Raw genomic sequence first — 13,385 nt, forward strand, 5'->3', positions numbered from 1 at the left:
GTTATCGCTTCTGAAGATCTGCCCGAAACTAACAGTGGCAACAAACTCAAATATGCAAGCGAAGAATTTCTGCTCTCCCCTTTCCACCAGCGTGGGTTAAAATCAGCAAACACTATGCTTTTTTCGGTAAAATCCGAGACATATGATGATAGAAGTGTCGATTTTGACTAATCTTGAAACGTACGTTCTCAAATAACCTTTGCATTTGATTTTTTAATGTCTCTACCCCCATACTTTCGTGAGTTGAACTGAGCAAACACTATATGAGAGAGGTTTTCTTTAAGTATTGGAAATAGTTTTAAAAAAGTTTTTTTAGCTGCTATTTCTAATGAGTTCAGTATGCGGCAAAGTAATTTATTTTACTAAGCCCTTTTATATAATGTAATAATTTGAATTCGCCTTAAATGGTCCCTTTGCAACTGAATACTTGGTGAAATTGATTAATTAATTAATTTACCCTCAACTGTTGAATATAATAATATATATATATATATATGTCTTTATTTATTAATTTTGTTAATCATTTGCCTGCTGCCATGCTTGAGCACCGCCTTTAGTAAGACCAGTGCTTATTCTATAGGTCTCTTTCGCCGAACCGCTAGGTTACGGCGACGTAAACACACCAGCTTCGGTTGTCAAATGATGTTGGTGGGGACACAGACACAAAACATACACACACACACACACATACATACATGTATATATATATATATATATATATATATATATATACACACACATACATATGACGGGCTTCTTTCAGTTTCCGTCTACAAAATTGACTCACAAGCCTTTTGTCAGCCTGAGGCTATAGTAGAAGACACTTGCCCAAGGTGCCACGCAGTGGGACTGAACCCGGAACCATGTGGTTGGTAAGGAAGCTACTTACCACACAGCCACTCTTGTGCCTATAAAATGAAAAGACACACGAAATACCATTAAACATTTTGTCCGCCATGCAAACGATTCTGCCAGCTCGTATATATATATACATACATATACATTATATATATATATATATGTGTGTGTGTGTGTGTGTCTATGTATGTATATCAGTAGTTCCCAATGCTTCTGCACTTGCGACCCCTTAGCCAAAAGCTTGAAGCCCATGCGACCCCCGACTATCAACAGCTTGATTTACATTTTAATTATTTAATACTATACCAAGCCACTTCCAGCAAGGCTACGTGACCCTACTACCAAGGTTTGACGACCCCTCAGCGGTCGGCAAGGACGGGTTGGGAACCCCTGATATATATAATATATATATATATATATATATATATAGAGAGAGAGAGAGAGAGAGAGAGAGAGAGATACATACATACATATATATATATAGAGAGAGAGAGAGAGAGAGAAAGAGATAGATAGATAGATAGATAGATATATATATTACCTCCGAAACACGCATTAAATCGAACCAGGGGCAGCTGATGAAGTGGAATTTTCCTTGTATTGTTTGTCCTGTACTCTGTTTTTTCGTTGTTAAAAAAAGTCTGTTTCCTTGTTTGATTTTATGTTTTTGTTTCTCGTTGTGTTCTACGTTTATTTGTGGTGTCCTGTACTCATATATATCTATATATGCTCGTATATATACATGTAGATGTAAGTACGTACATATATGTATGTATATATGCATATATTTTATCTATTTATTATATTGTTATTATATGACCGAACGCACGCGTCGTTTCTCTTCTCCAAGTTTTTATTTATATATATATATATTTATATATACTCATACACACACACACACACACACGCATGCACACATACATATACATGCATGCAGATACGTATACAAAAACACCCCAAAATACTGATAAAGTGTTTGTGAAACCGTTGTGCAATTATGCAAGAGAAACCAGTTGCTCCCTCCATCCTCTTCGTTAATTGGAATATAAACTCTTCCGATATTTACGTTTGTTCAAAGATATCATCATCGAAGCAATCCCTTTTCGCTGTGTAACAACCCTTTCCACTGTTTGCCCAAAGCTTGAAATTTTGGTGGAGGGGATTAATTGATTACACTGATCCCCAGTGTTTCTCTGGTACTTTATTTATCGATCCCCAAAGGATGAAAGGCAAAATTGACCTTTTTTTTCACTTTTAAACTTTTTATGGATTTCTACTTGGATAGAATTACTGTAGCGTTAATAAGTTCACATAAAGAAATCTATGATTTAAACGGATTATTAAGATATATCCGAGCGAATCTCTGTCAACTTCTCACTTGGAATCTTTCAGTGTCCGAGTTGCAATTAGTGCCACTTCTCTCTCTCTCACTCTCTCTCTCTCTATCTCTCTCTCTCACTCACTCTTTCTCTCTCTCTCTCCCTCTCACTCTCTCTCCATCTCTATCTCTCCCTCACTCACTCTCTCTCTCTCACTCTCTCTCTCACTCACTCTCTCTCTCTCCCTCACTCACTCTCTCTCTCTCTCTCATTTTCGCTCAGTTTAGAGATGTTCCCCTTTACCTCATATATTTACTCAGTTATCCCATTGAGCAAAACAGGACAATAATAATGATTTCTAGCATAGGTACAAGGCCTGAAATTTTGGTTTAGGGGTCTAGTTGGTATCACCGACCCCAGTACTTGACTGGTTATTATTTTGTCGAACCAGAAAGGAGGAAAGGCAAAGTTGACTTCGGCGGGATTTGAACTCAGAACGTAGAGATTCACTACATGTTGCTATGCAGTTTACATGGCGTGCTAATGATTCTGCTAACTCGCCGACGATGTCCTCCTTTTCCCAGAGAATCAAATCCCATTTGCTCGCCACAAATCCTCTGTCAAAATCCAATATAGAACTTCCAACAGCTACATTATCCCACTGGTAGAGGATCGCCAGGGCTCGACCATATTCCAGCTGTTTCGGCCTCCGATTGAGAGAAACTGGGGGGAAACAGCGACCACACATGTTCACCGTCAAGGAATCGATGGAGAGAGGTCGCAGCCTCAGTGCATACCTGCGTGTAATCAGCTACAGCATGTCCAGTCGTTCGTTGAGCAGGTGTTGACAGCAAATGCAGCGCTTGGCCAGTGGAATGCATCCGTCGCACAGAGAGCGGAATGGCAAGCGCTCCAGGTCGGTTAGACTTGAAATGAGGCGAGGCACAACGGTCAGGCAGTAATATATGATGGAGCTAATGTAAGTGTTCGCCAAATCCGTCTGACCAGTTAAGGATTATTTTTTTTTCCTCAGCCTTTTTACTAGGCTTCAAGGCACTTGGCTACTCTTTCTAGCGCGGGTAGGTAGGAACCGATGGAGGGTTCACGCGTCCTTGTTTCCCGGCCCTCAACATTTAGGATAGGAATAAACAAAAGAAGCCCCGGAATAACATGTTTGTTAAGAGACGGAAAGACAGTTTGTTTCATATGAGAAACAATGCAATTCTGTGGGTATTTAGTTGTTGTTTCTAGCATGATGTGAGTCTACTTATAGGATAATATTTTATAATTAATTCTAAAAGTGTCCTTCATATTTATACACATAAACACTACACGGAAATTGAAAGGTTCTTGTTTGTTATGTCTACCATGATGTGAGACCCCACCTGTAGTACAATATTCTTACAGATGCTTCGTCCTCAAGTGTCCTTCAATTTTTATACACATCACATCACAGATTTAAGGCCATGTGGTTGCTATTTCTCGCAATATGTGGGACCATATATTGTTCATTATATTTTAGAAATGGTTAAGTGTCCTATTTGCATACGAGAAATCGAAACCAATTTGAAGGCTCTTGCTTAATGTAGTCTAGCATGAAGAATGACCATATATGGCACAAATTCTTAAGGTGTCCTTCCAATTTGTATAAAAATCAACGCAAATTTTAGGGTAGTTGACTGTTATTCCTAGCGTGACGCAAAATCACATGTAGCGAATTTCTTTCCGTAAATCTTTCTTAAATTCTTGTTCAATACCCACAGTATTTAATTATATGAATTATGAACTACAAAATTAATTAATTTTCTTTCGAATCCAAATTTATAACTGTTTGAAGGGAGGTAATTCTATACCTTTCGAAGACAGTTGTAGCCTCCCTTGGAACTACAAGATTTTTGACTGGGCGGTACTCTGTGTGTGTGTGTGTGTAACATTCGTGGTGGGAGGGAAGAAGAGAGGGAAAAGAAAAATATGTTAGAGAGGGATAGCGAGAGGGGGAGGGACATAAGATGAAAGAAAAATGTTTAGTAAAAGAGAGAGAAAAGCTGAGAGAGAGAGAGCTAATGATAAAGAGAGTGAGAAAAAGCAAGAGAGGTGGAGTAAAGTCGGGAGGAGAGAGAGAGAGAGAGAGAGATTATGTGTGTTCGCCATCTAAATATTGCATAAGGGGAAGAACAACACAAATTTGTGACGACTTAGCTGTTATTTCGAGCATTATATGAAACCATATATGTAAAAAGTATTTTTATAGAATGCCTTTTACGGGGGTCGGCTGAAAGGTCCATAGGCTGACCAAGATTCTCTCACGGAAGGTGACCAAATGGGGTTTATTTTCCGATATAGTCCCCCCCCCTTGAAGTCCCCACATTTCTTCTAAACAAAACAAGAAAAAAGATCGCTTGTCTCTCTATCTCCCTTCTTCCTTTCTTTATCCCTTTTTTTCTCTTTTCTCTTCTTTCTCTCTTACCTTCTCTCATCGCATATTTCCTCTTTTTCTATTTACACACACACACACACACACACACAAATAACAAAGCAAAACAGATTTCAACAAAAGACAAAGTTTCCTGTAAAACTCAAATCTGACAAGTTCCAATGAATGAGATGAAAACACTAATAACGAATTATCCAAAATTCTCGCAAACTCCCATTTTTAAAGCATAAAATCTGTACATCACTACAAACAGTCTATCTATTTATCCGTCTATCTGCCTCTCTGTCTATCTACCTATCGATATATCTATCTGTCTCTCTCTCTATCCATCCATCTGTGTGTGTGTGTGTGTATATATGCTGTCTTGACCGAGCTAATTTTCTGTTAATGGTATATGAATGGTTATCTCCCTTTAGTTGAATGTCTCTACGTTAATCCATCCGTGTGTGTAGTTAGGTGGGTAGGTATGCGTATACAGGGGTTGATGAAAAGTACCGGCATGACCACTGCTGCAGAGGACTGGCTGGAGACCGAACCAGCTGTGTTTTCTTTTTCCCAGGGCTTAGAAAAACTGAAGGGCCACTGCAACAAGTGTGTGAATGTGAGAGGGGAGAATATGTTGAATAGAATGCTAATGAAGTGATTCGTCTCTATTTTGTTTTACCTGAAGCCAGAAACATTTCAATACTCCCTCGTCTGTAGACACACATACACACACACACGCATGCACACATACACAAACGCATACATATACACGCACATGACAGGTGGACCTTTTCAGGCTGACCTGAACAGTGTTGGGACATGGGAGGACGAAATCAGGGAAATGGACCAGCTCCAGAGAAAAGGTAGAAGCTTTTCTGGGTGGAGGGGGAGAGATCTACAACCATAACCTCAGAAATCAAGCTCCTAATGTTAACCCAAAAGTCTGTAGAGCTGAAATACCAGGAAATGAGTTCAACGTCAGTTGTCCATTCTGGAAAGAAGTGGGACGAGTGGTTGTGAAAGGGGCCAGATCAGGATCAGCTCCTGTCTAAGTGGTGTACCTTATAAAGTATACAAGAAATGCCCATGGCTCCCTCAGAGGCTGTGGACACTATTCTGAAAGATCTGGACAAATAGTATCATTCCACCGAAAGGAAGTTTTGTGCTGCCAAAGGAAGAAAACTCATCAGCCATTAACAAATTCAGGACCATTCTCCTTCCTGAGTGTTGAGGGAAAAACCTTCTGTACTGACCAAAAGGGTGACCTCATACAATGAGTATATAAACACCTCTATCCAGAAAGTGAGGGTCTCGGGTTTCTCGGGCTGTCTGGAACACAACCAGCTGATTCGGGAGGCCAAAAGAAGTAAAGGTGACATGACAGTGGCTTGGTTGGATCTGGAAAATGCATGTGGATCAATTCCTCACAGCCTCATCCAAGCAGCCCTTGACTGTTACCATATTCCTCACCTGTTGAGGGAATAATCAGCAATCACTTTGGAGGCATCGAGTTATGTTTCAGAACAGCCCACTTCACAAGTCAGTGGCAAGACCTTGAGAAAGGAATCATAACTGGTTGCACAATCTCCCTCATTCTTTTCATCATGGCTATGAATCTCCTCGTGTCAGCTGCTGAAAATGAAGGCCAAGGACCAACAATGGAATCAGGCAGCTGTCAGCAGCCAATAAGGGGTTTCATGGATGATATCACGGTAACAACTACACCCATGTGGAGGCAGAAATGGTGCTGACCTCATTTGAACACATGGTAATATTCGTTAGAAAGAAGTTTAAGCCTCCCAAATATAGGGGTATGGTAACCAGAAGAGGTAAAGTAACAAACAAAATTAAGCTACAAGTGCAAGGAGAAGCCATACCATCAACAGAGGAAAATCTGATTAAATGTCTTGGAAAGATGTTTGAGAAGTCGCTCTGTCAGAAGCAATTGCTTGCGATACCAGAGGGTGCACACTCTCCTACCCTGATGTAATCTCCAGGGATACAGGCATCGAGCAAACAGACCTCCGTAATGCTATGATGGACCGTGAGGCCTGGCGTAACATAGTAAATTCCATTGTCTCGACCACGGTCGAACAATGATGATGATGAAAGGAAATGTTCGAATTGCCCCTTTGAACGTTTTCTTCTACGATTATGCCAATTCTTCCTGCCCAAGTCAGTAACTGACTTATTTCTTCAGTTATAAATGAGGGTGTTCAGATCGAATTGAAAAAAATATATCTTACACCATGTGCTATTCCGCTAGCACGATCATGGCTGATATTAGTAACAACACCGATGTGAACAAAAGCACAATACCTGTAAGGAAACCTGCACTGGGTCAAACGGCCTGAGATATGATGTGGATGTATTTTGTATGATAGTTTAAAAATCTATACATATAAATATGACATGGGCGATTCTTTCTTGTCTTGGGATTCACGGTCAAACGGCTGGGTGGAATTGCGCGAAAAATTACTCATCGATGTGTAGAAAGATCAGGTGGTGTTGCTGGGCTTTGTATTTTTTCATAGCTCCCATGGTTACTGAGATAATCTACTATAATAATACTCTTGCGTTTATGAATGAGAAAGGAAGGAGTGATAGATGAATAAGGAAGGAAGGGGTGATGTGACACTTGGTAGTGGGATGAGGAAAATTGTACGCTGGAAAAATAAATCAAACAGCGTTTCAACTCTGTGTGAATATATGTGTGTATGTAAAAGGGGGGTATGTGAATGTGTGTGGGGGGGGGGGATTTTTTGTGAAGTTCTCCTTTGTAGTGTTTCAGTTATTTGGTTTTCAGTTTCAAATGGGTTTTTTTCTTTTCGTTTTAAATTTTGTGTAATATTTCGCATTGAGTTTGCGGTATTTAATGTTTTTCAGTTATTATTTTTTTTGTTGATTTTTGACCTTTGAAAATTTAAAAGATTTCTTTACCTATTTTTTTATTTCTTTTAATTTTTGTTTTATTTTTTATGTTTGTTTCTGTTGTTTTGCATCTTTGTTCGCTTAGTATTTGGGTTTATTTTTGATTTGGTTGAATCTTGGTTGTTTTTTTTTGTTGGTCAGTTATTTTTAGCGTTTTGACAGAAAAAAAGTCATTCTAAAATTGCTTTTTTAACGTAAGCGTGCCCAAACAAGTCGAATGCTTACACAGAGCAGGTTTTACAGCCACATCATCCAAACCGACCGGGTGAAACCGGGCTTAGCGGTTCGGCAAAAGAGACTGAGAGAATATGTACCAGGCTTAAAAAAGTACTGAGCTCAATTTGTTCGACTTAACCCTTTCGAGGCGGTGCTTCAGCATGGCCACACACACACACACACACACACACTCACACGTATATACAGTTACGGTCAAAATGTTCAGAACGGCATTGTTTTCATCAGAAAAGTAAGTATAATTTCTTATCAAAGTTGTTTTATCTTCTATAATTTTCACAGACAATAAATACGACATTATTTGTTATTGTCTGCGATTTTGGTGTAATTTGAGAGGATAATACAAAAGTTATGGATGATTTAGTGATTTACTGCAAAACCCATGGCAGCCAAAATGATCAGAACGGTTGCTTTTACTCCGTGTTTTAGTATATTTAACCGGCGAACTCAAATGTTTTGAATTTGTTTACGTGACGGTTCGTTTACTAAACATTAGTAAGAATATCTGCAGTGCACTTTAATATAATGCCACTTACTCCGTTACTAATTCGTCAGCAGATTATTAAGCTTCGAAAGAAGGATAATTTAAGTATTGGGTCTATTGCAAAGATTGTTAACAAGTCAAAAAATGTTGTTCATGGTATTCGTGTGAAGCAAGAAAGTCTACAGGTAGGCCAAGAAAAACGACCAAGAGAGAAGATCGTGCTATGGTAAAGTTGGTTAAAAAGGACAGATTTAAAACTGCTGCTGCTGTTTCTCGGAAAATGAGCATTGTATTGAAGAAAACTTTATCTCGAAAAACTGTGTCTCGTTGTTTAGTTGAACATGACCTACAAGCAAGAGCACCTGCAGTGTAGCCACTGATCAGCTCCAAGAATAAAAAGTGTTGCCTTACCTTTGCAACCGAACATGTGTTGTGGTTTCAAGAAAAATGGCAAACGGTGCATTTCAGTGATGAATCTAAGTTTATGTAATTTGGCTCAGATGGGAAAAGGTACGTTCGTAGAAAAGTAGGTGAAAAATTGTCGCCTAAATGCCTTAAGACTAGTGTTAAATTTGGTGGAGGAAGTGTCATGGTTTGGGGGATGATATCTGGAGATGTTGTGGGCCCTTTGGTGCGATTACATGGAAAGGTAAACGCAGGAGTTTATAAACAACTTGTAAAAGATCATGTCTTGCCTGTGCTAAGAAATTCAACTAAGCGACCACCCATATTCATGCAGGACAATGCCCCATGTCACAAGGCTAAGGTGGTCATGAACTTCCTCAAGGCTGAAAAAGTTATTGCTATGGATTGGTCTGCTCAAAGCCCAGATCTCAATTCTATTAAAAATGTGTGGAATATTCTAGGAGAACGTTCGAATGCCAGAAATCCTACAATAACCGAGCAATTATGGAATGCCCTTCGGGAAGAATGGAATAAGATCACACAGCAAGAAATTGAAAATTTAATTTCCCCATGCAGTCGAAGATGTCAGAGTGTGATTGAAGCTAAATATTAAATACTTCCAGTATTCTCTGTCATTTTTAATTATTTTGTTCTTTTTTCAACCGTTATCACTTATAGATAGGCATTTTCCAATCAATCATAATTACAGAAAGCTCTTTAATAGGCATAACTTAAAAATTAGTTTTAGCTCAATTACTAATTTTAAAAATATAATTGCACACAACACATAAAAACAACAATGACCACCAGCTGTTCATGCAGGGATAAAAATTTGTGCCCGCGAAAATGGAGCCTGCATGTCCGAGACCATCATTTATGAAGCCACTGTAGTCTCTACAACCACTAAGGACATTGTTTCATCAAATAAATATGTGGGTCTCACAGAGGGGAATTTCAAAGCCAGGTTCAACAATCACACCTTCAGTTTCAGACACTGGGAAAAAAGAAAAACAACCAAATTATCCAGTAAGGTGTCAACGATAACATCCATTGGAAGATCTCAGTTATGTATTATGTTAGTTATACTTTACCTAGTTGATTCGTTTAATATTGTAGCTAGACCTTGTTTAGTTGATATATGTAGTTTGCAACGAGACCTTGCCTTATGTGTAAATTGATATGGAAGGTAAACAGTGACATTGTGTACATATGTACCATGAAGTACATAATCCGTAAGTCTTAGTATGGCATTACATCTACGGTAATTTTTATAATGTAGTATGGTAGCTAGAGCCTGTAAAGCTATGTATTATATATATATATATATATATATATATATATATACATATACATATATATATACACACATAAATACAAATACACACACACACACACATATATGTATATGTATATATATATAGTTATGTATGTATGTATATTATATGAGTTAAGTACCTATATATATATATATGTGTGTGTGTGTATAAGCGACAGAGGCAGTATTTGTACTGAGAAATAATATTTATTTCTGCTTAGATATTGATGTTCTGTTAGAACAAACTATACTGCGGCAGATAACGTGAGAGAAACGCTCAAGCTGGATTTTGGTGCAAAATGCACTCTTGTTTATATCGAGTTGCTAGTAACGAAATAGGTTCCCTATTAGCTACTAATTTCCAGACATTCCTATGCACTGTTAACTCCATGCTAATATTTAGCGTGGAGGAAAGAGGTCTGATGTAGCTTAATAAAGCCATCAGTTGTTATCTGTTTTGCACCTCCATTTCTCCTTTAGTTTATACTTACAGAAATAATACTGATTCGATCTTCAGTACATGCCGCAAAGTGAAATAAAATAACGGTTTCAAACTTTGGCAAAAGGTTAGTAAGTTCGTGAGGAGGGGTTAAGTCGAAGGCAAAGTGTACCTCAGTGGAATTTGAACTCAGACTGTAAAGACGGACGAAGTACGGTTAAGCATTTTGTCCGGTGTGCTAACGATTCTGCCAGCTCGCCGCCTTGGAGTGAAATCAAATAATTGCAAAATTATTTAAGCTAATGTCTATAAATACATGTGAGAAACATTCATATGACGTGTGTTAAAAAGATAATATGTTATGATAGCAAATGATAAGCAAACAGCTATGCGCAAATCTAATCTTTATAACTTTTATATCGACTGAAATACATCTTGAACAATGAATATACTTTCACATTCCGAATTATATTTTCTGACGAAACCAATCTTTGGATGAAACCAAAGATATTACTTTAACACTGCCATTGCAAACTTAAACAGATTTGACATTTCTTTTTCAACAGTGGAGCTGCCAATTCTTCAAACACTCCAAGTCTTCTATCTCTTTATTCAGTTCGGTGTCATCCATTATCTTCAAATCTTCCAGTTCTTTCAGCTCAGGTATCTCCAGATCATCCAGGTCTTTCAACTCATTTATCTCCAGATCATCCAGATCTTTCAACTCATTTATCTCCAGATCTTCCAGCTCCTTTAGCTCCGGTATTTCGAGATCTAGTTCCTTCATCTCACTTGCCTCTAAATCTTCCTTCAGTTCCTTCAGCTCAGGTATCTCCATTTCTTCCAGTTCTTCCAGTTCTTCTAGATCATCCAATTCAGCTATCGCCAGATCTTCAGGTTCTTTCAGCTCCAGAGTTTCCAGTTCCTTTAGCTCGGGTATTTCCAACTCTTCTAACTTGCTCATACCTGCCTTTAGATCTTTATTCATCTGTTTTTCCAGTTCCTTCAGTTCCTTCAACTCCTGTGATATCTGCTTTTCCTCCCTTTTTAATTCATCTATCACCTGCACCATAGTTTCGTCCTTCCCTAATTCATCTTCATGACTCATATTCACCACCTCTGCGAAAAGTTCGTTCAAAGTGAATTGCTTGGGTAGCTTATCAAGGGATATTTCTTACAAGGAAAACGTTGAAGCGGTGCTTCATCTGTGAAATTGGAATGAAGTCTGACAGAGTTTACTCTGTGAAGAACTTGGTTAAAGAAAGTGTTGCCGGGGAAATGAAGCAGGTCACACGTTCTCTCAGAACGTCACACGTTCTCTCAGTACCTGTTGACAACAATGAAGACATCAATTTATTCGCTTAAAAACCCTAAAATACAAGAATTAATGGAATCAAATAAATAAATAATGAAAAACAAAGAAAAAAAGAAAATAAAAAATTGGAATTCTGGTTTATGACCCCACATAAGCCGCCATAATGTTTTTATTTTTAGGAATTTTCAGAAAGTTTTTGCTAATTTGTGTTCTACACCTGGGAATTGATACAACTATGAAAAAAACAATAGAAAAAAATAGTGTGTGATTTAAGGGCGGTTTAGCTGTTGGTTTTAGCACATTCCATGTTCTCTTTTCTTTGTCACTCTGACACGTAACGATGACTTTCAATGTTTTCCTCCCCAGGAATACATTTGATGGAATGAGGGTGCACCCCAAGAGGGGTCCATTGCTGGGATTTAAGCAAAAAATTCGGACTGGCCATATTTTAAATCGTGATCAAAAAATAATTGAAAAGGAGTGGAACTTTTAGGATTTACGATGAAAGTGTGTGTGTGTGTGTGTGTGTGTGTGTGTGTGTGTGTGTGTGAGGGGGTGGATTTTAAGTTGTTGTTTTTTTTCATAATCGTAGAACACAAATTCGGAAACGTTTCCTGAAAATTCCTAAAAATGGAGAAAAAAAATATGAGGGGTGTATACAATGAGGAGGATTCCTGCTGATCCGATCAACGGAACAGCCTACTCGTGGAATTAGCGTGCAAAAGAGGCTGAGCATTCTACAGACGTGTGTTTCCCTTAACGTAGTTCTCAGAGAAATTCAGCGTGGCACAGAGTGTGACAAGGCTGACCCTTTGAAATAAAGGTACAACTCATTTTTGCTAGCTGGGTGGACTGGAGCAACGTGAAATAAAGTGTCTTGCTCAAATGACACAACGCGTCGCCGGGAATTGAGCTCATGACCTTATGGTCGTGAGCCGAATATCTTAACCACTAGGCCATGCGCCTTCACTCGACGGGTTGTATGGAGGGCTTCAACCAGAAAAACAACGACTGACTGATAAGTTTGCGCTTAATTACTTCTTCTTTCTACTCTTTGCCCCAAAGCGTGAAATTTTCTGGGAGGGAGGTTATTCGCTGACATCGACTTATTTTATCGATTTCGAAAGAACGAAATGCAAATTCGATCTCGGCAGATATTTTGATACAGAACATAAAGCTGGTAAAGGGTCAGTGATGTCAACGGCTGAAGGGTTCTACCGGAAGAGCAGAAGTGAGGAAGGTCACGTGGGATGGACAGAAGTAGGACCAACGTAGGGCCCTTTTCCTCGGTGGCTGCGGATGCCGACGGGCGCGCGTGAACCTACGAGCTAGAGGGATCTTGGCCGTTAGGTTTTGGCCAGAGGTTCGCTGGGTAGATCGCCTTTCGGATGTAATCCAGCTGCAAAGTCGACACTGCGCCTCATACTTCTGGAAGAAATCACGTGGAGGCATATGGCCTAATGGTTAGAGCAGCGGACTCGCGGTCGGGGTTCGAATCTCAGTCTGGGTGATGTGTGTTTTTATGAGCGAAAACACCTAGGCTCCACGCGGCTCCGGCAGAAGGTAATGGCGAACTTCTGCTGACTCTTTCGCCACGACTTTCTCTCACTCTTTCCTCCTGCATCTTGCAGCTCACCTGCGACGGACCGGTGTCCCGTCCAGGTGG

General features: G+C 39.2%; 1 protein-coding gene across 1 annotated transcript; it reads right to left on the reverse strand.

The window, feature by feature from the left end:
• Positions 1–10,791: 10,791 nt before the first annotated feature.
• Positions 10,792–11,705, reverse strand: LOC118761024 (MATH domain and coiled-coil domain-containing protein At2g42475-like). Its single transcript, XM_036498666.1, has 2 exons — positions 11,105–11,705; positions 10,792–11,071 (listed from the first exon to the last, which is right to left on the reverse strand). The coding sequence occupies exons 1-2, from the start codon at positions 11,510–11,512 to the stop codon at positions 10,964–10,966; spliced, it is 516 nt and encodes a 171-aa protein (XP_036354559.1). The 5' UTR covers positions 11,513–11,705; the 3' UTR covers positions 10,792–10,963.
• Positions 11,706–13,385: the final 1,680 nt, after the last annotated feature.

This window comes from Octopus sinensis, unplaced genomic scaffold (genome assembly GCF_006345805.1).
Source record: "Octopus sinensis unplaced genomic scaffold, ASM634580v1 Contig05150, whole genome shotgun sequence".
NCBI lineage: Eukaryota > Metazoa > Mollusca > Cephalopoda > Octopoda > Octopodidae > Octopus > Octopus sinensis.